The sequence below is a fragment of the Nyctereutes procyonoides genome, unplaced genomic scaffold, assembly GCF_905146905.1.
Source record: "Nyctereutes procyonoides isolate TBG_1078 unplaced genomic scaffold, NYPRO_anot_genome, whole genome shotgun sequence".
Taxonomy (NCBI): domain Eukaryota; kingdom Metazoa; phylum Chordata; class Mammalia; order Carnivora; family Canidae; genus Nyctereutes; species Nyctereutes procyonoides.
The window spans coordinates 16381627-16408163 of record NW_026575052.1 but is presented as its reverse complement, the minus strand read 5'-3'; the positions used below and the strand labels follow the sequence as shown (position 1 = coordinate 16408163).

Sequence of the window (26537 nt, the reverse complement as noted above, 5' to 3'; positions counted from 1 at the left end):
GGTTCTTTGGGGTGTGTGTATGTGAGTGTGTGTGTGTTTGTGTATGTGTCGCGCGGGGATGGGACAAGGAGAGGCGCAGAAACATCTTCGCAATTGCAGAACTGCAGACACGCACGCTATTTATTTGGGGCCTCGAAGAAGGGCAGCCAAGAGCTGAGCTGTCCCGGTTGTCACTTCAGAGTTGGAAATCCCCGAGCAAAGGGCTGGGTGGCCGCCCCATCCCATCAGGGTCTGGCCCCAGGCCTGCCGGCTCGGGATGCGGGAAAAAGCCCTTCGACTTTGCAGGTCACAGCGCGGCCGCCGGGTCTCGCCTCTGCCCAGGTGCGGATGCGGAGGCCGCGCCGTGGGCGAACGACTCCCCTGGCCACGTACCGGCCCCCCCTCCCCGGTCACATGGACGCGCCTTCCGCAGCCGGGAGTGCGGAGAGGAACGAACCACGAGGCGGAGCGGGGGAGGCGCCGAGGGCAGTGGGTCACAGCCCCGCGGGGCAGGTGGGCGGGCCCAACCGCCCCGCGAGCCGGCCCGCCAGCCAGTCAGCGGGCGCGGGGGGCGGGCCAGTGGGCGTGCGCGCCGCGCCCCGCAGCGCCCCCTGAGGGGCGGTGGCGGGAGCTGGTTCCGGCTGCGCGCGCAGCGGTGGTGGCGGCGGCGCGATCGGCCGGGCTGTAACCGTCGTCCGTCCGGTAGCGGCTGGAGCGGCAGCGGCGGCCGGGTACGGCGCGAGGCGACGCCACAGGGCAGCGGCGGCAGCGGGGCCAGCGGCGGCAGCAGGAGACGCAGCGGCGGCCGCAGCAGCAGCAGCAAGACGGACTCGTGGACACGCGCCGCCGCCGCCGCCGGGCCAGGCCGGGTGTCGCGCGCCGAGGCTGGGGGGGAGTCGTCGCCGCCGCCGCCACCGCTACCGCCGCCGCCGCCGCCGCCGAGGTGACTGAGGAGAGAGGCGCCTCCTCGCTCCCGCCGCCGCCGGACTTCAATGCCCAGTCCCCAGCTCGCCAGCGTGAGTGCGCTCCTCCCGGGCGGCCCCCGCTCCGGCTCCCGGGGCCTCGGGGAAGGGGAGGGCGGGAGGCGCCGCAGCCATTAGTGCAGGCCCGAGACACGTCCCCGGAAGGAGGGCCGGGCCGGGCCGGGCCGGGCCGGGGGCGGGGGAGTGCGGCCGGGAAGCGTGGAGAGCGAGGGTGGGTGAGGAAGGGGGAACGGTGCGTGTGGAAGAATGTGGAGTGTCGGGAGGGAATGTGCGTGCGTGAGGGGGGACGGTGTGAGTTGGGGAGAGGGCTGGGTGTGCGTGTGCGCTGAGGGAAGACGGAGTCGGGGCGGGGAGTGTGGCTGAGCGACTTGGGGGCCGTGTCCGGGGGCGTGGGGGGCAGTGCGCGGGGGCGCGAGGGGTCAAGGGGGAGAGTGAGGAGGTGGGAGAGGGAGGGCGGCGAGTGTAGGGGGTAGAGCGGGGGAGAGTGTGTGGGGAACCTGAGTGCGGTGTGAGGAGGGAGGCCGGGGAGAGGATGAATGGCAGCTGAGGGAGCGTGGAAGGGTGTGCCTGGGATTGTCCAGTGTGTGAGCGGGCGCCCTGGAGGCTCTCAGAGGTCGTGGGCGCCGTGTGTGGCGATGGTGAACCCTGCTTCTTTTCCAGGAGCGTCCTGGCCCTCAGTTCTTGGGTTCCACTGTGAGAAAACGGTGTAGGAATCTCTTCCAGTAGCACTATCGTCCTCTGGCTCTGGGATTTTTTAAAAGAAAAGTCCTGCTTTTTTGGTGTGTGTGTGTGTGTGTGTGTGTGTGTGTGTGTGTGTGGAGGGGTAAATGCTTTGTGACATCGATATAAATTTCTGAATTTGTCAAGGACATGGTCGCCATCCCATCCTAGTCTGGCGCTCTGAGAGCTAACTAAAACAGTCTTGCGTATTATTGCCCAGGGTCCTAGGCTTTTGCCTTCCGAGTGTTCAGAAGCATAGGCTGTTTTGTAAAGTACTGCTAGTTTTTCAGGCGAAAGGTATTTTATCGTTGCATAAGTGGGAAAAATTTTTATTAGGCTTTTGGCTCTTTACTCTTCTGGAGAAATCTTTTAAGAAAAAAAAAATGTAGCACGGATGATGAAGAACAACCAGAGGCTAGTATATTATTCCCTGGAGTTTGTCAAGAAGCATATAAAGTGTCTTAACAGTTGTAGCACCACTACTGTAGGCATGCTTGTCTGTTTGGAATTACTAAACTACAACTGCTGCTGGATTAGAATATGGTAGTTATTTGCTGCCATGCTCTGTATTACAGAGTAATTTCAGACAGGAAGTGAGTGAAGTTATGCCTTGTTCAGTGTGCAAAAGGAAATGAAGGCTACAGAATGACACATTTTTAAGGCTTCAGAATCACTTGCCAGCGTGCCATTGTGTTGGTGAAGATGGTGAGAAGTTGTTTGCCCATATTCTAATCTTGACATTTTAAAAATTGTTTCATACTGGATAGTAAATGGACATTGTTACAGACTTTTGCCAGATTCTTGTGTTGTGGAAGTAGGGGTTGTTGATAAGAGTACCTTGATACCGATTTTACACTTTAATGATGAGAAGTTTCTCAGAAATTGGAAGTCTTTCAATAGGATAAGCAAAGAGTATGGTAGTCCTTTTAATAGTAGACCTCATAGAATTATAGGCCAGAACATCAGTGTGTAATTAGGAGTCAGAAATTGTTTTTCTAGAGTGTCCTTTTTTTTTCATCACTAGCATGCTTTGTGCTTTCAGAAATAGTAAATAGTATTGTTAACTAATATTTAGTGGGAGATTGGATTAATTAGTATTAAGGGTCTACTGTGTACCAGGTATTTTTACACACTCCTCACTTAATTCTCAGTTACTATAAAGATGGTTGCATTTATTTGGCACATACTGAGTGGTTTCTATTTGCTAGGCACTTGCGATACAGTGATGAGCCCTCGATGATTTATAGTGATGAGATGAAGAGATCTAAAGACTCAAAGAAGTTAAGTAACTTGTCCTAGGTCACAAGATAATAAGAATTGGAGCTGGATTAAAAACCCAGGTCTTTCTGACTCCTAAATCCTTGGTTTTTCCACTACACCATTACCACCCTCTCAATAGGTTGTCTCACTTTGAGGTTTCTCAACCACACAGTGACCTAGCAGCTTGTACAGATGAGAAGTGTTGAATTTAATGCAGAAGACTAGATGGCTGAAGGCAAGGGGATCATTTAGGAGATGCTGACTTGAGGCTCTTTGGGGCCTAAGCTAGGCTTTTATGTGGGTGGAGATTCTGCCTTGAAACTCTTGGGGCCCCAGGGTGTGTGCTTTGAGACATAGTTTTTATGAGGCACCTGGGATATGTCTGGGAGAGGAAAGTCTGATTAAAGAAACCCAGCAGCCTTTTATGTTTTTTATTTTGGGGGAGAGAAAGAGTGTATTTATTGGGGCATTTATTGGCGCTAAGAGTCAACTAGAAGTTGTCACTCCTATGTGAAAGTCTCTGTTCAGCTGTATGAGATATTTAACTCAGGAGATTGTGAAGATCAAATAAGAAAATATATGTGGAAGCACTTTGTTAATTATAAATTGAACTACAGATTCAAAATATTACCACTAAGATCTTTCTACTAAGGCAACAGTTTGTTATATTTGGTAACTGGAAAAAGCTAGCATTTAGGACACCTATACAAATGAAAAATTGTTTAGAATTGCTGAACTCGGTCTCTTCTGACTCAGAACAGCAAAAGTCAAACCACTCCCTCCATGAGTCAGTCAAGTAATATTTAATTTGAACTAACTAAATTTATAAGCAGAAACCATTTACAACATCATTGAACTTTGGTGGCACTGGGGAAGAGTAAACGTTTGAATGCTTTTGCATATAACTTTCTTAAAAAGTTTGAAAGTCACATATTTATATTTCCTTGAAAAGACATTTGTGTGAAACAAGATAAAATATTTTTAAGATTTAACTCTATTCTATTTATTTAACATTTTGTCTTTTAAACGTGGCATTTTTGTATGCAGTAGTTATAGAACTATGATTTTTGACACATAGAGTTTAAATTTAGTAGTTTATTTAACAGGGTTTGTACTGTTCCTTTTTGTTGGAATGTGGGATTAGTAATCAGTGAAGCCTCTTACTGCATCTTACAAATAAGATGCACAAGAACAGTACATAAATTTTTAGCTGTTGCTCTTGGAAGAGTAAAACTTAAGTGAGAGTGAAACCCAAGTTAACTCAATTTCTTCAAATGCTATATAATCAGCTATATTACTTAGAGAGGTTGGGGATTTTTAAAAACTTTGAGTAACTGGAAATCAAGATCCGTAATTTTAACACGGTAGACTTAGTTATGTTTATTGAGTAGGGCCGTAGTAGAGATCTTGAAGAAGTCAAACATGATGTTTCAGGTTTCAACATTCCCTTCTTGAGAATTTTATTATGCTGAATCATAAATCATCTTACTTAATTAAAGTTCATAATAATCCTTTGAATAAGTGGCACTTTCATTTGTACAGATAAGGAGATTGATTTATAGAATCAATTGTTGAATTCCAGATTTTGAAATCTAAGTTAAAAATATCAGTAAATAGATGGCAGTGGATGAAAAAAGTTTCCCCTTGAGGCTTAAGGTACTTTTAAATCTCTTGCTAAACTTCATTTTTTAGTTAACTCTGGTTATTATATAGGAATTAAGTGGATATTCTAAAGTTGGCCTTTTTTGTTTGAAATTTAGTTTTTAGGTTTTTTTTTAAAACGATACTAAAGTTACTTGGATCCTTTTTTGTGGGGGTATGTTGCTGCTTTGAGATGTTTCTTGAGATACTAGTTGGGTTATATAGAAATGATGATTATTCTCTAAATTTATAAAGTGAGAGTCTGTAATACTACAATTCACATAAAGTGAGAGTCTGTAATACTACAATTAACATTTTTTTAAATTTTTTTTTAAATTTTTTAATTTATTTATGATAGAGAGAGAGAGAGAGAGAGAGGCAGAGACACAGGCAGAGGGAGAAGCAGGCTCCATGCACCGGGAACCCGACGTGGGATTCGATCTCGGGTCTCCAGGATCGCGCCCTGGGCCAAAGGCAGGCGCCAAACCGCTGCGCCACCCAGGGATCCCCACATAATTTTTTTTAAAAGATTTTTTTATTTTATTTATTCATAGAGACAGAGAGAGAGAGAGAGGCAGAGACACAGGCAGAGGAAGAAGCAGGCACCACACAGAGAGCCTGACGTGGGACTCGATCCCGGGTCTCCAGGATCATGCCCCGGGCTGCTGGCGGCGCTAAACCGCTGCGCCACCGGGGCTACCCTCACATAATTTTGTACCTTGGGTTTGTTAGTGAACAATGGATACCAGCAGTTACAACTTTTTTGGGAAATGGTGATTTGAGCCTGTTAATCTGGAATGTTAGAAGAGCCTTTTATCCATTTTCATCTTTAGGGGTAGTGTATGTATAGAAGTGTCTGTAGCTTTCTCTGGTTATCTTTTGTTTTATTGCCTGAACCACATTCTCTAGCTTCCTTGACTTCCTGACCACTCTCTTGGGACTTGCAGCCCTATAGGATTGCTTGGTGTAGCGCTCAAGTAGATATTATATGTTTTGTTTTGTTTTGTTTTGTTTTTTGCTCCTTGGAGTTGTAGAGGTCTAAGCTAAACCAGAAACTATCACTACTCTAGCCCTTCTGAGAAAGAAGCTACACAGCATTGCAGGCTCTGTCCATTTTCCACAGTTACCCTGTGGAGTTACCAGGACCCAGGTGAGAAAATGGCCCTCCCCCCCCCCCCCCCCCGAACTATCTGTTCAATCAACATAGACTGACAGGGTACAAAATCTTTCCTGGGGGTGCCTGGGTGGCTCAGTGGTTGAGCTTCTGCCTTTGCCTCAGGTCGTGATCCTGGAGCCCCGGGATCAAGCCCCACATCGGGCTCCCTGCATGGAGCCTGCTTCTTCCTCCGCCTGTGTCTCTGCCTCTCTCTCTCTCTCTCTCTCTCTCTCTGTGACTCTCATGAATAAAGAAAATCTTAAAAAAACAACAACAACAAAAAACTTTTCTAGAAAAAAGACTATGAGGAGTTGACAGATTATACCGACAGTTTTTATGTGATTTTAATGCAAATGTTTTTTGTTTTCCTGCACTGATTTCTTATACCCATAGGTTCTGTAACACAGCATCCACTCCATTTTAAGTGGCCTAGAAACTAAATCTCATCATTTGAATGTATATTTACATTGCACAACATTGCCTTTTGAAACTGCAGAGAAGTTTAAGCTTTTCTACGACCCTTTCTTTGCTAGTTGAGCCTGTTTTGAAAAAATATTTTGACGATAAGAATGGTCTTTACCTTTAGAGAAATTTAATTCCTTTCATAGTATTTTTGGGTTGAAATTTCATTCTTCTCAGAAAATGTTAATTCTTTTGGCATAAAATGCACACATGATATATTTGCTTTAGCAGATCAGATAAATTGCTTTGTGTTTTTATTTCTGCAGTGGTCAAAAATGTTGGCTCTTAACTAATGTATCGTTTGACAAGAATTCAAATTCACAATCAGTCTGCTTTCTTGTAGTCCTTTAGTTTTAGTTGATATTTGAGCATAAGGTTTTTTTTTTTTTCAGTCTTTTACAGGAGACATTCACTAGATTGTATCATCACAGTATCCATAAATTGGATTTATATACATATGTTGATACTTACTGTTTTTAGTAGGAAAACAAATTGATGTGTTTTCTACTTTCCATTATTAGTGAAAAGCCTATCATGAGGGAACAGAGTGACTGGTTAGTGCAGAAGGATATGAGTCATCGGTAGGATTTGTCAGCAAATTGAGAAGGATATGATGGAGAAACAATAGACTATAGTGACATTATTCTTCATTCCACACGTGTAGTTACAAACAAGTTTCCTTTTGGTGATTGGTTTAAATTATTCAAATAATTTAGATCTTTCTCGATGAAAATCACTTCAAATTTTAAGTCATAGACTATAACCTAAATTGTTTCTCTGATGAACTGAGATCTTTAGTTGGAGGTTATCAGCAAGTAGAATTTAAACTCCTATATGTTTAGTAGGAAAAATAATTCACCTATGCCATAGGAATTAGTAAGTTGTCTGTTTTTGTGAAGTTTGTTAATTATGAAGCTACTCCGTAGATCATAAGATGTGCACCAACGTGGCCTGTTTGTTTCTTCTCATTGAGCAAAGAGTTGCCTACTGCTGCTCATACTTTTAAATTCCTAAGAGCTTTTATTGCATTTGAATTGGTTTGAAATTCTCAGCATGGTCAAAGCCTCCTAGACTTACCTAACCAAAGAGTCCTTTCTCAATCATGTTACCATGGCCCTTCACTGATGGTACAATCTTGTCATAAAAGTTTTACCTTTCCTCAGAAGTCTTAATTAATCCTACTCCATTCTATTCATACTTTGGGTCTTCAAAGTATATAGCATTAATATGAAATTTTAATGTCCTTTATAAAATGTTTTTCATCCACCTGGATTCTACTATCTTAATCCTCGATAGTGTTTGTATGGTATGCACAAAGAGCTCCACAAATGCATGTTGTAAGATTGGATATGCTGCATTTTAGTATTATTCAGAGGTGGTATATTGTCCGCCGTCTCAGTAAGCATTTGGAGGAAGAGAACAGGAGATTAAATTTTGCGGTTAAGTGGGAAGAGAAGGAAGGTGGATCCATGTTGAACTAAGCTGGTGAGCAAAGAATAATAATCCCTTGACATGGCATTATAGAAGTATTTCACCATTTTTACTTTCGTGTTTTAATGTGAAACAACTGCTTTCACTGTATGTTTTTTTAAAGATTGCAAATGTTGTGTTTTATGAAAATAAACATCAAGCCATTATTGGACAATTAGTGGGAAGAAAGTATATTTTAAGAAGCCATCAGAAGCTCCAAATAGAATGATTTGGGTTCTTGTCTGTTTATCTTGTATTATTCTCAGTACATAGAGAGATGGCTGTGAAGTACAATGTGATTTATAAAATGCAAGTTTAGGAGAGGAAGTGAAGTGTAACTTAACTGGTTTTAGGGGAAACTTGGACCAAACTGCCCTAACAGCAGAAAAATTTCAGGGGCTCAAACAAAAGAATTTATGCTGACAAGATGTAATTTGGAATGTTTTTATTCTGTATCCTGTACATAGTGAGCTTCCTTCTCTTCTTATTGGTGGTGAATATTTGAATAAGACCTTTAAATAATGCTCAATGCATTTGACAAAATGGGGAAATGAAAGAGTTAAGCTGACCCATAAACTGCTCAGCTCTAAAACTTGTATTTTAAATAATGCTAACAATAGCCTGGAAGTTCTTACTTTGCATGCTGCTCCTGTGCTGTAGGTTATTTTGAAAGGTGATTCAAATAACCTTTTCCCAAGTATCTATTTTGCAACCTCAGGAACTCACAGCTGTTACAGTCATTCTAACTGTCCTGATATAGCTCAGAAAATATTCAAGTGGTGTTGACAGGATGAATCCAGGTGTCCCTTTGGATTTTCTCCCCCCTCCAGTTTTCTTTCTTTTTCTTTCTTTCTTTCTTTCTTTCTTTCTTTCTTTCTTTCTTTCTTTCTTTCTTTCTTTCTTTCTTTCTTTCTCTCTCTCTCTCTCTCTCTTTCTCCTTCCTTCCTTCCTTCCTTCCTTCCTTCCTTCCTTCCTTCCTTCCTTCCTTCCTTCCTTCCTTCCTTGATTTTCACTACTGAATTTGCTTTTTTACAATTGGAGTTCAGAATCTCAAATACATTTCTTTATTAGTGAAATAATCAATTCACTGTTTCTGGGTTAATGTATATTAATGTTGGAAACTAAATTAAAATGGTTAAGACTTAAATTGTTCTCCAGGAAAATTACTTAGTCTTTTGAGGTTAAAAGAAGGATGTAAGAAAAGAAGAAAACAAATATTAGAATTTAATTATATGGGAATGCTGCTGAATTTGAGTTACTTTTTATTGTATAAGGGAGATTACCACAGTTATTTAGGAAAATAATATGCTTAAACTTTATAAAAAAGAGGCTTGGGAATCTTAAAGTGCACATAAACTAAAATCTTTAAGCATAAAGTCCGCGAAGAGGATAGCCATGATACCTTTGCCTGGAAGTGAAAAGTGTGAATGAATAGAATCAATTTAATAGAGCTTTTTAGGGATCCCTGGGTGGCGCAGCGGTTTAGCGCCTGCCTTTGGCCCAGGGCGCGATCCTGGAGACCCGGGATCGAATCCCACGTCGGGCTCCCGGTGCATGGAGCCTGCTTCTCCCTCTGCCTGTGTAATAGAGCTTTTTAGCTTAATTTGTAAAAGATTCACTGAAATCAATAATACCCAATATTAGAATTGTGCTGGTAGGATTTTTAATATTACTGGTATTCAAATAATTTTTTAGAAAAAGTGAAAATTGGCTATAGTCCTGTTCCTTCCATTTAAATTTTATTTATAGAAGGAAAAACATTTTCGGACAATGAATTCAGCTGGAGAATTTGCTAATCTTTAGAGGAACAGTACAGAATTGAAAACTAAATATTTTCGAGTATGACATGAAAATATTTAATATAATTTTTGTCTCAGAGTTATTTGTAGAGGGTAGGAATTTCTAGAAAATGACAAGTACTTCTAATCACTAGGGTACATACAAATTTGAAAACCACTCCCTTTTCGTTTGAGTGGGAACAGGGCCCACAAGACTTCAGTAAATAACGGTTACTGTTCTCAGAAGCAGGTGCGATTGTTGGTTAATTGCTTTCCTTTCTGAGTGGCAGGCCATGTATCTCATGCTGGTTCTGAAATGTTAAGATATTTTCCCACCATCAAGGTCATAATTTCTTTTTACCTAAGTGATTATTGATTTCTGTACTGGAACTTGATTCTCAAGTTCCCTCTTTAAATGAGGAAGTGGAAAAGTGGGAATAACCAAGAGAGTAACTATGAAACTTTTTTTTTTAGCAGTAAAGAAGCTATTTTTAGCTTGTTTACAGATATTTTGGATTCCAATTTGTGTAGAATTTAATGATACCTCTTTTCCTTATCAGCTCCCCGGGTCTGTATAGTAGGGGACGGCAACTAACATTAATTTGAATTGTATACAATTTTAGTTTGATAAATGCAACCACAGAGGGATGAACAAAGATAAGTAGCAGAGAAAGTAGAACTATTATTTCTATAAGGCTCTGATGAGATGGGAGTAGATTTATCAAAGAGGTGTATAATTTTAGTTTGAGACCAGTTAACTAGAAAACTAATTAGCAAAGTTAAGTTCTATTTAATGAACAAGTCCTTAAGATACCTTTTTTTCCCAAATGGTCAGAATGCAGTAGATACAGTAGTACTTTATGGATGAATTTCTCTGTTTTTCTTCCTTTATAGTGTGATGATTTTATGGTTTGTTGTTTGAATAGTCTCAGAATATTAAGTTAGGTTTCTGTTAGTTCTTGCTGTTACTCAGGGCCTTAGCTCTTTTTTCATAGACCTCACATCCAGTCTGTGGACAGATCTATCTTAAAGTGTATCTTTTTTTTTTTTTTTTTTTTTTTTATGATAGTCACACAGAGAGAGAGAGAGAGGCAGAGACATAGGCAGAGGGAGAAACAGGCTCTATGCATCGGGAGCCCGACGTGGGATTCGATCCCGGGTCTCCAGGATCACGCCCTGGGCCAAAGGCAGGCGCCAAACTGCTGCGCCACCCAGGGATCCCAAAGTGTATCTTGAAACTGATGTGTTCTTACGCTGTCTACTGCTGCTACTGTGGTCCACGCTATTTCTCTTGGATTATAGCAATGCCTCTTACCAGATCTCCCTGCTTCCACTCTTACTACTTGTATAATCTGTCTCCACATAGCAGTGAAAGCGGTCTTTTTAAACATAAATTGTCACTCTTGATTGAAACTTTCTCATTTTTCTTGTAATAAAGTCCAAATACTTACATTGGCCTGTAAGGCTCTCTTATTTCTTTGACACCCTATTCATTCCATTCCCTTTTGCTCTGGTAGCACTGGCCCCCTTGCTGTTCCTAGAACACTCCAAGCATGGCCCCACCTCATAACCTTTGCAACAGCTAATCCCTTTGCCTAGAATGCTCCCTCAAATATCTGTTTGGCTCACAACCCCAGGTCTTGGATAAAATGTCACTTTTTTCAGTGAGGCCTTACCTGATAGCCTTATTTAAAATTGGAAGCCCTCTGCGTTCTGGCACTGTAGATTCCCCTGCTTTGCATTTTTGTCCATAACAGTGGCATATTTTGCCTTTTTCTGCCTTCTAAAGTAAAAGATCCACTCTGATAAGAATTTTTGTTTACTACTCTTGCACTTTTAAACTCTAACACAGGGCACCTGGGTGGCTCAGTTGGTTGAGTGCCTTTGGCTCAGGTCATGATCCTAGGACCTGGGATGGAGCGCTGCATTGGGCTTTCCCTCTGCCTGCTGCTCCCCTTGCTTGTACTTTCTCTCTGTTAGATAAACAAATAAAATCTTTTTAAAAAGTACTATGACACATAGTATGTGTCTAATAAATACTTGAATTATTAATAAATTGTTAAATTTATTAATAAATTGTTAATTAGCCAAATTGTAAGGAAGATGTCTTAACTCTTCATAAGAATTAATTTTTTAAAAAGATTTTATTTATTTATTCATGAGAGATACACAGAGAGGCAGGCTCCATGGAAAGAGCCTGATGTGGGACTCGATCCTGGGACTCCAGGATCACACCCTGGGCTGAAGGCAGGCACTCAACTGCTGAACCACCCAGGCGTCCCTAAGAATTTTTAACTGTAGACAGATTATTCATACTTAAGAGAGGTGCAGGGTCCTTGTTGAAGTGAGATGAATTTGTTTTAGGAAGAAATTGTTGCAAGGTTTTAGCCTATATGCACTGTATAAAGGTTTTAGCCTTTATGCACTATAATGCTTTCGTGTTGCCTGTTTGTACAAACCAAGCTGACTTAAATTTGCATGACTTCCTGTAGAATTTCTGGTAAGAAAAGTAACAGTAAATGTATGCTTGCTTTTCCAGAACTTTGCTTTTATATTTTTTTCTTAGATCTAGACTTCTTTATTGTACATTTATATTATAATGTACTGTTTTAATTTGATGAATCCTGGCATAACCATCAAATTAGAGAGTTATATCATTTACTTCAGTAGAGGATTTCTCAGTGGAAAACGTGATGTGGGGGGATCCCTGGGTGGCTCAGCGCTTGGGCACCTGCCTTTGGCCCAGGACATGATTCTGGAGTCCCGGGATTGAGTCTCACGTTGGGCTCCCTGCATGGAGCCTGCTTCTCCTTCTCCCTCTGCCTGTGTCTCTGCCTCTCTCTCTCTCTCTCTCTCTCTCTGTGTGCGACTATCATAAATAACTAAAAATTAAAAAAAAAAAAGAAAAAGAAAACAATGTGAGTGGATTGACAGGATTTTTATTTTATTTTTATTTTTATTATTTTTTTTAAAGATTTATTTACTTATTCAGAGAGCGAAAGAGAGGCAGAGACACAGGCAGAGAGAGAAGCAGGCTCCATGCAGGGAGCTGGATGTGGGACTCAATCCCCGGTCTCTAGGATCACACCCCGGGCGGCAGGCGGCGCTAAACCGCTGCGCCACGGGGGCTGCCCCCCCCCTTTTTAAGATTTATTTATTTATTCATTCATTTATTCATTCATTCATTCATTCATTCAGAGAGAGCGAAAGAGAGTCAGAGACACAGGCAGAGAGAGAAGCAGGATTGACAGGATTTTTAAAAGGATGCTTAATAAGTTTGGTTTGCCCTCAAGTTCTCTATATATATGTTTGATTTAGAATTGGAAATCCGAGAAAAGAACCTGAATTTTACTCAGTAATTTAATTTCTTTAACAAAGAAGAAAATTGTCTGGAATTGTGTAGGTACGGGCCTGCCTGGGACAGAGCTCTCTTAAGGCTCTTTATAAGCCTATGGTTATAGCACTTTTGAGAACATGGTTAAATTGTAAATCATCGTAGGGTTCTTTATCACCCTAGAATTAAAAAAAAAAAAAAGAGGTAGTACATGTACATGGGAAAAACAAAACATTTCAAAAGGTATGTATTATGATAAAGTAAATCATGCTTCTGGCCTTCAGCTCCAGGCACCTTCACCCCGACAACCAGTTACCTCTTTGTAACTTTCCAGATAGTTGATGGGTTTGAAAGCTAATGTAGCACTCTCAAATATTTCAATATGTACTGTTCATACTGTCATGTGCTCTTTTCAGTTATCAGTGTCTCAGCTTTCCATATTTCATATAGATCTGTTTTATTTTTTAACGTCAGCATAGTTTTTCATTTTAAGAATATGTAATGATTAAGTGTTGTTGTATTCATGCATTTGAGTTTTTTGATTCTCATCGAGGTTAGATGTTAGCACTAGAGTATCAACACAGGACATTTAAACTCTAACATAAACCTCTTCAAAGTTTTTAAGTAGCCTCTGTTGTGTTCCTGACTTAGTCTTACTGGTAGTACACTATCTTAGCTTGGTTGGTCTCTGCTTGCTTGTTCTTCCAGCCTCTTTCTTCATTCCTTTTGCTCTTTCTCTTTTCCCTCCCTTCTTGATTTAAAAGGATTTCTCTGTCACAAACCATTTCTTCTAATACTGCAGTGAAGTCACCTCTTTGGTTAAAAATGGAAATGTTGCATAGGAAATAGGAATGTCCTAAATTCAACATTTAAAAGGTTCTATAGGGATGCCTGGGTGGCTCAGCGGTTCAGTGTCTGCCTTCGGCTCAGGGCGTGATCCTGGGTCTGGGAATTGAGTCTCACATCTGAGTCCCACATCAGGCTTTCCATGGGGAGCCTGCTTCTCCCTCTGCCTATGTCTCTGCCTCTCTCTCTGCCTCTCTCTGTCTCTCATGAATGAATAAAATCTTAAGAAAAGGTTCTATAAAGGTAAAATCACTTAATGTCAGAGAGACAGGTTTAGAAGAAAGTTTTCCTGTAAGATGTACAGGTGCTGAGTTTATGCTAAAATACAAGGCTTTATAACTTTTGAGTACTTTCCAGCTGTGGTAGACTGTTAATGATTTTTTTTACAGACTGCTTTGTATTCTTATGTCTGTTACAGGAATTAACATTAGTTTATCTGAATTGACAGGTGCAAGAGCATTTAACTGTTGATGCATAGTTGAACTCTTGGGGGTGGGAGAAGGAACAGAAGATTGTTTTTATCATGTATCTGTTAACATTGATAGAACATACTGTTTCGTTTGACGGAAATTCCTTTGCCGGGGATCTCAGTGTGTGTTAAGAATTGAAAATCTAATAATGAATCCTTATCTTTGGAAGTGGTCCTTCCAAAATGAGGTTGGAGGAGTAAGATGGTATAAAACTTGTTCTCTTTGCTGAGCAGACAAACATTGGAGACTAGGTAGAAAACTTAATGCTAGAGATGTAACCTTTCAAGCCTGGCCATCACTACAAAGCAGGTCTTTCAGTGTCTTTACTCAGCTGACACACATATTAGCGTGATAACATCATTTAACCAAAGGGATTCAAACAGGTTAGAATTTCCTTGTGTTTTGCTTTTCACTGCATGCAGAGCATTGTTCTTGAATGGTTACTTTAATAATCTTTTCTCCCCTTATTTAAGGTCACAGAGTTGTAGATCAACATCCAAGCAAATATTTGAAGAAAAGTTATAGTTACATGAAGAAGATTATGACTTGAAAAATATGTGGATACCGCCATAATCAAAATTGAAGGAAAAATGAATAGTTAGGGGACCTGGGTTTTTGTCTTTGGTCTGCTACTAATTAGTCATGTGGTCTCAGTTAAGTCGTTTTAACCTCTCTTGCTCCCAAACATCATCTTAGGTTTTTTGTTTGTTTGTTTGTTTTTTAAAGATTGGAGTTGTTGTTGCTCTCTAAGCTTCTTCTGGCTTTTTAATCTTTTTAAAAGATTTTATTCATTTGACAGAGAGAGAGAGAGAGAGAGAGCGAGCACGCACGCACAAGCAGAGGGAGCTGCAGGCTATTAGCTGAGCAGGCAGCCTGCTGTAGGACTTGATCCCAGGACCCTGAGATCATGACCTGAGTCAAAGGCAGATACTTAACTGACTGAACTGCCCAGATGCCCTTCTCCTAGTTTTAAAATTCCTTGACTGCACAAGGAATACCCTATGAAATGTGTGATCAAAGGTGCCTGTGTTTGAGGATTACAGTTAGGAAAGTGGTGGTATGTATTTTTTTCTTAGTTTGAATATTAGAAGTTTCATGATTTTACTGTAGTATATAACCTCTGCTGAGGTTAGATTGCCATTTTGAATTTCTTACATATCTTTCATATTTTAGGAATGTTTTAGTTTTGTGCTTTGTCCATGGTAATATAGTCACAAGCATGTAACTTACATAGTGCCATAAGAATATTACAAAAGACTTGTGAATAGAGTAGGCTTGAAAGTTTGTAGGCCTTGGTTCTTTCTTAAATATATTTTAGTTTCTTCCTGAAAATGGTTCTATGGCCCTCTTTCATGTCTTTTTCTGTCTGGTCAGTCCTCTTTTCAGAGACTACTAAATAAGCATTTATTGGTGGATTAGAGAAAAGGCAAGTGAAAGAACTTAGACCCTGTCCCTATTTCCAGAGCTATTTATTTCTGAGGATGTATGTATGTACGTATGTATGTAATTGCTGCACCCAACATGGGGCTTGAACTTAACGACCCTGAGATCAAGAGTCACTTGTTCTACCAACTGAGCCAGCCAGGTGCCCCCAGAGGATTTTATGATTATGTTGATGCTCTGACTAGCTAACTATAAAGATGATGATTTTGTTGATACTCTGAGCTAACTATAAAGATTGCTGTGTTTCAGTGCAACAGGCCCAAAATTATATTAAAAATTCTGTCACTTTCTCACCTTGTTTTTGGTATGGGCAGAAGAATGCTGTGTGAATCAATGACCTTTAGACAAGCTTTTGTACTCTTGAGGTAGTGATGTGTTGTGAGAAATAGTTAAAAGGTCAACTGGACTAGGGGTGCCTGGATGGTTCAGGCAGTTGAGTGTCCCAACTCTTGATTTTGGGTCAGGTCATGATATTGGGACCATGAGATCAAGCCCTGCATTGAGCTCTGTGCTGAGCATGGAGCCTGCTTAAAGAGTCTCTCTCTCTCTCACCCTACCAAACCCCCTCACACTCTTTCAAAAAAAAAAAAAAGGCGAGAGAGAGAGAGAGAGAGAGAAAAGGTAAATTGGACTTGAAATGATGGTATTTATGCATTAATTGAGGCAACAGGCATTATGATACATTGGAAAAAACATTGGACTAACAGAAGACATTCGCCTTAGATAAGTCATGAAGAAAGTTCACTTTCTGATCCTCTTTCCTCATTCCTTGTAGGTGGTAACAACTACTCAAGAGTTGTGAGGAAAATAAGTTAATTTTTTTGAAAAGTACTTTATGGACTAGTGTTATAATTGGGGGCCGGTACATATCCTTTGGATAGAAAGAATTAAATCCTCAAAGTGAAATTTTGGTAAATATCCTTCATCCATTTACAAATATATCTTATTTTAATCAAAATGTATATGTGAAGGACTTAATCATCAAAGCAGAAGAATAAGATCATTATGAACTTTATGAAGAATCTATGGAGGGAAGGTTTCTTTAAGGATCTTTCAATAACTATATTTAAAAATAAGGTCATTTAAAAATGACTTGAGTTACAAATCTTATTAACACAAATTTTTTGAACTCCCTTTTGAAAAAAGAAAGACAGACTTTTGAATTTCTGACTTTTAAAACTCTTGATCTACATTTTTATCCTAGTCTTCATAGATGACAATAATTTGAATTAATTAGAATTGGTGACCTTTCAAATGTCTTTGGACTCATAGAGTACATATTCTTGACTTTGAGCATGATGTTCACTATGCTGTCAACCTCCAGTTCATTTTATTTATGCTTTTCTCTTCTAGGTTTTTCGTTGGAATATACGTTGCACATTTATGGCGATTCTGAGCGTGAGGGCAGACTTCTGCCAGGCTCAGCACAGCGTTTTCGCTGACAAGTGAGCTTGGGGGTTCTATGTGCCATAATTAACATTGCCTTGAAGACTCTGGACACCGAGACTGGCCTCAGAAATAGTTGGCTTTTTTTTTTTTTTATTGCAAGCATATTTCTTTTAATGACTCCAGTAAAATTAAGCATCAAGTAAACAAAAGTGGAAAGCAACCTACACTTTTAACTTGTCTCACTAGTGCCTAAATGTAGTAAAGGCTACTTAAGTTTTGAATGTAGTTGGATTTTTTTGGAGTCCGAAGGTATCCATCTGCAGACATTGAGGCCCAAGTTGAATTTGGATTCAAGTGGATTCTAAATACTTCTGCTTACCTTGAAGAGAGAAGCTTCTTAAAGAATAAACAAGTTGAATAGAGAAAAACACTGATCGATATTAGGCATTTTAGTGGTCTTTTTAATGTTTTCTGCTGTGAAACATTTCAAGATTTGATTTTTTTTTTTCATTTTCCCCATCACACCCCACACACGCACGCTCACACTTTTTATTTGCCATAATGAACCGTCCAGCCCCTGTGGAGATCTCCTATGAGAATATGCGTTTTCTGATAACTCACAACCCTACCAATGCTACCCTCAACAAGTTCACAGAGGTAAGATTGTAGTATGGTCTACTTTTTGATTAATTTTTTTTACTTTTTGATTAATTTATAAAGTTATAAATGAACACCATTATAAAGAAATCTCTTATCACAAAGCCATTTATTTCTGTGATTAGGATATGGATGGTCATCCTACCAATCTTTGAATTGAGTTGAATTAGTTACAACAGATATTTAAAAGAACATTTGTGGGATTTTGGGAGACTTTAGAGATTATGTAGTCCTTTTTTTTTTTTTAATATCCTTTCAACATAGCAGCTTATTTATTTATTTATTTATTTATTTATTTATTTAAAGATTTTATTTATTTATTCATGAGAGACACACACAGAGAGAGAGAGAGAGAGAGAGAGAGAGAGAGAGGCAGAGACACAGGCAGAGGGAGAAGCAGGCTCCATGCAAGGAGCCTGATGTGGGACTCGATCCTGGGTCTCCAGGATCACACCCTGGGCTGCAGGCGGCACTAAACCGCTGCGCCACCAGGGCTGCCCCATATTTTTAAAAATAAAAATAATTAACATTTATTGAACATGTAGTATGTACCCAACATTACAGTAAGCAGTTTTATGTATTATATCATTTACTACTCAAAATAGCCCTATGAGGTATGGGTACTGTTATTTTGTCCCTCCTACAGATTAGGAAACTGAGGTTCAGGGCAATTTAGTAATTTCCCTAAAGGTTATAGCATATGGTAGAATGGTCTCTGACTCAAAAACCCATGTCTGCCTCAAATATTCTGGCCACTTTTGATAAAAACCTACTCCAGAACTGTTTAGCAATAGTAACCATCATATACAAGGGTCAGAACCTTCAGGGAGGAAAGGTGTTACAGGTAACATTTTTATGTCAGACCCTTCATTTTCTCTGCTATATTTATGGACTAGACTTAGAGAGCTGGATGGACTCCCAGGGATTCTAAATCTACCTGTCTCATTTTACAGATGGCAAAACTGAGTTCAGAAGAGATTTTGAATTGCTTGAGGACACAAATACTATAAAAATTTCTACTATAACCTTTCAGTGAATGGCAACTATGGAGTTCATTTTAATAGGATTTGTTTTATATTTTGAAATGTTTAAAAATTACTCCATGTAATAACAACTATCCTGAGTCTGTTTTAGAAGGCCCTTTTGTGAAAAAGTCCTTTAGCAATTAAAATGACTTTACTCTTTAGATAACCAAATGACTAATCAACACCTCTTGTAGGATTTAACTATTCCTGCTCATTTATACTTCTAATTCCCAGAGCTGCTTAACTTTGTGTACACAATGTACAAGTTGATTTCAGGCCTGTGTGCCCTTAGGGTTGTTCAGTCACCTTTAAGCCTGGTTGAATTATGTGATCCTATTTTCAGCCTGTGGATTCCTTGGTCATAGACTCCAAAAGTGGCAGAGGCCACTGTCCTACAACTATAAAAAGATGTTGGTGGCCCATCGAAGATAGATAGTCACTGGATTAGGCCTTACTATAGGAATTTTTTTTTTTTTTTTATGATAGTCACAGAGAGAGAGAGAGAGAGGCAGAGACACAAGCAGGCTCCATGCACCGGGAGCCCGACGTGGGATTCCATCCTGGGTCTCCAGGATCATGCCCTGGGCCAAAGGCAGGCACTAAACTACTGCACCACCCAGGGATCCCTTACCTCAGGTTTTTTTTTTTTTTTTTTTTTTTTTTTTTTTTTATGACTATAGGAAAATTTTTAAAGGAGCAAGGCTCTGGCTATAATTGTATGTTTATTGGCTTTGTAATATGATACCACTTTTTTAAAAAATTATTTATTTAAGAGAGAGAGGGAGAGAACACCAGCAGGGAGGTAGGGAGAGGGAGAAGCAGTCTCCCAGCTGTGTAGGGAACTCTACTTGGGGCTCAATCCCAGGACCCTGGGGTCATGACCTGAGCTGAAGGTAGACAGTTAACTGACTGAGCCACCCAGGTACTCTGTGATATCACTTTTTAATCTTACTTTCAATATTACTTTTGTTTTTTTAATTTAATTTAATTTTTTAAAAAGATTTTAAGTAATCTCTACACCCAACAAGGGGCTTGAATTCAACAACCCTAAGATCAAGGATCGTATGCTCCACTGACTGAGATAGCCAGGTTCCCTGCTTTTGTTTCTTTAAATTAAAAAAGCAAAAACAATAAGTATTTTTACTATCTGAAAATCAGAAGATACATATAAGCAAAAGACAATTTAAAAATACTTAACTCTTAGTACCTAACTTCTAGATGTTTTTCTCTGCATATATGTGTATATTTACTTATATACACATAGATAGGATCACACTATGTTTTAAAAAATCTTCCCCCAACATTTTTAGTATTATTTTTATAGCTGTCACTTACTTTAACAGTTCCCCTGCTTTTGGACCATTAATGTTTCCATCATTATACCATTCTAAAAAGCCCGTGCTGAGCACACCGGTACCTGAATCTTTATATATGTCTTTAATTACTTTGTTAGTGTAAATTCTCAGAAGTAGCATTTCTAGGTCAAAATGTATATGTGCTTTTATAGTTTTTGTGACCTGTTACCTTTAGAAAGGTGATTGTGTTGCTGCTTCCCCTAAGAGCCTGAGTGTCCATTTGATATATTGCCACAATGAGAATGATTTTGATCTTTGTCCAAGAATGATGTCTCATTGCTTCAGTTTATAATAGTACACTTTTAAGGTTTTGGTTGCAGTTTCTAAAGGTATCCCTTATGTTTGTTCTTCTTTAAAGGAACTTAAGAAGTATGGAGTGACAACTTTGGTTCGAGTTTGTGATGCTACATATGATAAAGCTCCAGTTGAAAAAGAAGGAATCCACGTTCTAGTGAGTGTGTAGTGTTTTAATTTTTCACTACAAACAACTAGTACCTTTTAAACTTAGCTATTTTTAAAACTGGGCACTTAGTATGGTTTTTAAGTTTATAGGAGATACAGTGTTGACAGCAATCTTTAAAAATTTTTGGATTTGCAGTTTTATTCATTTGTCCCCTTAAAGTCTATATATGCAGAGTATTTTCAACAAATGAAAAGCAAAATTGAATATACATTTACTTCAAGAAAATGGAAATTTGCATTTTGTTTTCTCTAGGAAATTAATTGCAATATTTAGTTTTTGTTTTTGTTTTGTTTTACTTTTTTTTTTTAAGGTTTTATTTATTTATTCATGAGAGACACAGAGAGAGGGGCATAAACACAGGCAGAGGGAGAAGCAGGCTCCTCACGTGGGACTTGATCCCGGGTCTCCAGGATCATGCCCTGGGCTGAAGGCGGCGCTAAACTGCTGAGCCCCCCAGGCTGCCATAGGCTACTGGTTTGAATCTAACTGAAAATAATTTTTTTTTAAGATTTTATTTATTTATTCATGAGACACATACACACACAGAGGCAGAGACATGGGCAGAGGGAGAAGCAGGCTGCATACAGGGAACCCAACGTGGGACTCGATCCTGGGTCTCCAGGATCAGGCCCTGGGCCGAAGGTGGCGCTAAACCGCTGAGCCACCCAGACTGTCCTGAAAATAATTTTCATCAGAAGTTCTTAAGTTACATGGAAATATAGTTAACCCTTGAATGCAGGGGTAGGGACACCAACCCCCACATAGTAAAAAATCCACATGTAACTTTACTTAACAAAAGCTTTACTAATAGCCTACTATTGACCAGAGGCTTACCAATAACATAAACAGGCCACTAGCATATATTTTGTATGTTGCATATATTATGTACTATATTCTTTTTTAAAAAAAAAAACTTTTTAATTTTTATTTATTTATTCATGCGAGACAGAGAGGCAGAGACACAGGCAGAGGGAGAAGCAGGCTCCATGCAGGGAGCCCGATGTGGGACTCGATCCCGGGACCCCAGGATCCCACCCCGGACTGAAGGTGGTGCTAAACCACTGAACCACCTGGGCTGCCCTATGTACTATATTCTTATAATAAAGTTAGCTAGAGAAATTTTATTAAGAAAAATAAGAGAAAATCCATTTATAGTACTATACTGTGTTTATTGGAAAAAATCTGCATGTAAGTGGACCCGTACAGTTCAAACCTGTGTTGTTTGAGGGTCAGCTGTATTCTCTCTCACTTTGCAAGTACTAATTAGTTACTTAGTGTTTTGTGAATAACCTATAGGGGACAAAGTCTGGAAAAGAGGTTAAGGACAGGGAAAGGCATCTTGCTTCAGAGAATCAACATAGTTTCTGACACTTTGTGGTAGGTTTCTAAGTAGCTTTTGTGTGATTAGCTTTCTTTTGTTTTCAGTTTGAACATAATGTGATTGGAATTTTAAATTCCTCCTTGGCCCCTAAATACACTGTTTTATTTATTGGAAACAGGAGCCTCAGATGAGGTAAAATTTTCTACCTTCTTCCTTAAATAGTTGTGTAAACCGCAAAAGTGGGGATCCCTAGGTGGCTCAGCAGTTTGGCGCCTGCCTTCGGCCCAGGGCGTGATCCTGGGGATCTGGGATCGAGTCCCACATTGGGCTCCCTGCATGGAGACTGGCTTCTCCCTCTGCCTGTGTCTCTGCCCCCCTCCCCCGTCTCTTATGAATAAATAAAATCTTAAAAAAAAAAAAGGGAAGAAAATAGTAAGATACTGAGGGTGCCTGGGTGGCTCGTCAGTTAAACATCTCCCTTTGGCTCAAGTTCATGATCCCCCAAGGTCTTGGAATTGAGCTCCAAGTCCGGTTCCCTGGTCAGCAAGGGGCCTGCTGCTTCCTGCTCCTTCTGCCTGCTACTCCCCCTGCCTGTGTATGCATGCGCATGCTCCCTCTCTTACTCTTTCAGATAAATAAGATCTTTCAAAAAAAAAAAAAAAAGATGATGATACTGGTACAAAGTTATGTTCCTGTTAGTTCTGTAGTCTTTATGCATTGGTCAGTAGGGAAGGCAGTTCATGCAAAGAAAATAAATGTCCTGTTGGTAAGGCAGTTGTCTCATATCTGATCCATAAAGTTCTCTCACCTCCATTTTGGTGAAAACACAAAAACCAAATAGCCAAGCATTATGTTTTTTAAAAATGTATTTTAATAGTATGGCATGGTAATAATTTGCTTGCATTCCCATTTCTAAAGGACTTTAAGGTCCCCTGGGTAGAAATCACTGTGGGGATAAGTATAAACATGTATAAAATATAACCCTGTGTTTATAAAAACAAAATTTTAACTTCTGAAACTAGGCTGAATATGACTTCTTTTTCCTGTATTGTATGTTCTCCAGTGGGCAGATGAGAAATCAGTTTGTTTTGACAGATGGCATGGATGAGAAAATGAACTATGGATTGACTGTAGTTTGTTTGAATCAGTAATGTTGATAAACACCTTTATGAAATAGAAATGAACCAGAGAACTTGAACTAGTTTGTAAAAGATAATGGTAGGTCTGGGATTTATTCTGGGCCTTTAAATCTACACTTTTGTTTTAAATAGATGTGATCAGATAAAATTAAAGGTCTAACTTAAGCTTTTAAAAAAATAAAAACAGAATTAAGCTTATTAGACTTTCTTTCCTTTTCCTAGAGATTTTAAGTTGATTGATAATCTACTTTTGCTAGGTAAAGAGGGTTTGGAATACTTTATAGATTTTATTTATTTTAGAGAAAGAGTGCAAGTGGGAAAAGGGGCAGAGTGAGAGGGAGAGAAAGGATCTTAAGCAGACTACATGCTCCTGGTGAGCCTGATATCAGGCTTAGTCTCATGTCCCTGAGATAATGACCTGAGTTGAAACCAATAGTTGGACACTCAACTGACTGAGCTACATAGGTACCCCCTGGAGTACTTTGTAAGAGGATATCCCCAAAATAAGATCTTTTAATCTTTTGACTAATGTTCTTGCAAATCAGAGGCATATTGGAAAAGCCTAATGGTGGTATCCATTATGTCAGTTTGAAGTTCAGACAGTTCCAAATAATAATTTTAATGATTTGTTTTTGATAGAAACTGCTTTATATGAGTAAGTGAAGCATGTTTCATATTATTGTTACTTAAATGAGTGCATTTTAGGGGGGTATTAGAGGAAGTAAGCTCTCAAGTAAGGTACTTGCTTACTGGTTTTACTGCTATTTACAGTTAAACTTAGTGACGTTTATAATAATAACACTGACAACCCTTTAATTATGGGGTGTAGTTGACAAATCAAACATAATATGTTGTCATGGCTAATGGGCTACATGAAGTGTTCTAGTAGTGCCCATAATGAGTGCAGAATCAATTTAGTGCTTTGTCACTTTTCTCTTTTGCTTTCTCTAGCATCTTAAAGTGTCCTTATCCAATCTCATTAAGAGTAATCCTATGTTTTAAAAAAAAGTTCCCAGCGTTTTTGCATTTCTGTCCTTGGAGCTAGATTGGAGAGAGGGAATGCAAAATGTGAATTCCCTTCCCTTCTTTCTTTAAAGCTGATTTATGTTGGCTACTTAGGCCCTTTTGTTAGGTAGAAAGGAAGATAAACACTGCCTATATGCACATGGGATTGGTTTTAATTAAAAAACAACCCAAGGGGAGCCTGGCTGGTTCAGTTAGTAGAGCATGCAACTCTTGATCTTGGGGTCGTGAGTTTCAGCCCCACCTTGGGGGTAGAGATTACTTAAATACACATGTACAAATGAATATAGAAAGAGAAAGGGATACTTGAGAAAAAGGTCTCCATTTGTTTAGTAACCTATCTTGCAGCACTGTGCTTGTTAAATGGGATATGTATGATTTAGGCAGAGCTTTAAAAATATTAGCTACTTGGCTATTTATTTTTATTTATTTTTATTTTTTATTTTTTTATTTTTATTTTTTTTTATTTTTTAAATTTTTATTTATTTATGATAGTCACACACACACAGAGAGAGAGAGAGAGAGAGAGAGAGAGAGAGGCAGAGGGAGAAGCAGGCTCCATGCACCGGGAGCCCGACGTGGGATTCGATCCCGGATTTCCAGGATCGCGCCCTGGGCCAAAGGCAGGTGCTAAACCGCTGCACCACCCAGGGATCCCTGGCTATTTTATTTTTAAAGATTTTATTTATTTGAGAGAGAGAGAGAACATGTATGCACATGCACATGCCCTTAAGGAAGGGCAGAGAGAGGGAGAAGTAGATTTCCCCCACCAAGCAAGGAGCCAGACGTGGAGCTCCATCCCAGGACCCCAGGTCATGACCCAGCCAAAGGCAGAGGCTTAACTGACTGAGCCACCCAGGTGCCCCCTTTCCTGCCTTTTTAGTATATATGCCCAAAGATGATAGTATATTTCTGTTATGATATGCTAACTGCTGGAGATTTCTTATGAGAGAATCTTTCTCTAGAGAAAAGGCATCATAACTTAGAGCTATTTGGGGGATAATCCTCAAAATATTTGTAGAGATCAGTGAGATACTAGTTTGTGTACTTTTTTTTTTTTTTAAGACTATTTATTCATGAGAGACACAGAATGGCAGAGACACAGGCAGAGGGAGAAGCAGGCTCCATGTAGGGAGCCTGATGTGGGACTCAATTCTGGCACCCCAGGATCACACCCTGAGCCAAAGGCAAATGCTCAACCACTGAGCCGCTCAGGCGTCCCAGTTGGTATACTTCTTTGCCACAGTGGACTTTTAAATTATATTGATAGGTGTTGTATTCTCTCTTATTTTGTCTAGGCTTTAATTATAGTTTTCTCTATTATGTCTAATTATTGCTTTATTCAGATAAAATATTTGAAGACCCTAGTTTCTTACCACTCTGATAAGAGATTTCCATAAGATAAAATTAGATGCTTACAATGCTGGCTACATGTGATTGAGAAGGCTAAGTTACTTGGCACACTTGAATTTTGATCTTGGAAAAAACTTTTCAGCAGTGATCAGAATTGTATTATTTAGGATAGGTATATAGGGCACCTGGGTGGGTCAGTGTTAAGTGTCCAGCTCTTGATTTTGGCTCAGGTCAGCATCTCAAGGTTGTGAGATTGAGCTCCGAGTCCAGCTCTGTGCTGGGAGTGGAGCCTGCTTAAGATACACACCCCCTGCCCCATCTCCTGCACTCACCTTCTAAAAAAAAACAAAACAAAACTGGATAGGTATATAAAGTACAGTTAGTTAAAAGTTAGATGTGTTCTATGCAGGTATTCTGCAGTAGATTTTATCCTGGAGAAAATAACAATTTAATGTAAAACATCTTTTCTTTCCAGGATTGGCCATTTGATGATGGAGCACCACCCCCTAATCAGATAGTAGACGATTGGCTAAACTTGTTAAAAACCAAATTTCGTGAAGAGCCAGGTTGCTGTGTTGCAGTGCATTGTGTTGCAGGATTGGGAAGGTAAGCTCTTACTTTTTGTCTGTGAATTCATTATCAAAAATTTCACTCTGATAGGCGTTTGTATTTATTACACCAAATATTAAATTGCCTAAAAGAAAAGGAAATGAGAGCTAAAGTTGGTGCAATGATTTCTTAAGAGTTTGATGCCCATGATAGATTTAGTGGATGATGGCTCAGAAATTGTTTTGAAACTGATTTAATGTAATTATCTTATATTTGAGCTAAAAAAAATTTTTTTTGAGCTAAAAATTGGTCTTAATTCAGTATGGATTTTTTCCCCCTCATTTCACATATTCAGAGGCTTAGGTCTTTGAGATGAGCAACAAAAAATAATTTTAAATTTCTGAAGAAACTGTATGTGGTTAATTTTGGATTGAGATGAATGGGAAGTTAATAGGTGGAGAGCAGATGGCCGAACTTTAAACTTCTGAAAGGAGATGTTTGGAGAACAAAAATTAGCTTTGATTTTAAAGCCTTTTTCCTTGAACATTGCATGGAACGGTGTTGCAACAGTCTCATCAACAACAGATTAAATGCTAATTTATGATGTGCACTTTGACTCAGAACAGTAGTGCAGGCTGCTCTTGCCTCCAGGTGGTGGTGACTCAGGTTATTATCTCTGCTCAGGTCTGTTCTTTGCTCTTTTCCCCCCTTTTTTTTGCAG

General features: G+C 39.6%; 1 protein-coding gene across 2 annotated transcripts in view; it reads left to right on the top strand.

Annotated features, from left to right (window-relative positions):
- The first annotated feature begins 617 nt into the window (after positions 1-617).
- The window catches only part of PTP4A2 (protein tyrosine phosphatase 4A2), a 31446-nt gene continuing 5526 nt past the window's right edge, over positions 618-26537 (top strand). The window contains exons 1-4 of one of the 2 annotated variants that reach the window (XM_055331752.1): positions 618-995; positions 16896-17588; positions 20327-20419; positions 25743-25873. In XM_055331752.1, the coding sequence (XP_055187727.1) occupies positions 17493-17588; positions 20327-20419; positions 25743-25873 (320 nt within the window). In that variant the 5' untranslated portion in view covers positions 618-995; positions 16896-17492. Of the gene's footprint in view, positions 996-16333; positions 16454-16895; positions 17589-20326; positions 20420-25742; positions 25874-26537 lie in introns of those variants that run through there. The other variant, XM_055331753.1, reaches the window with a different exon arrangement.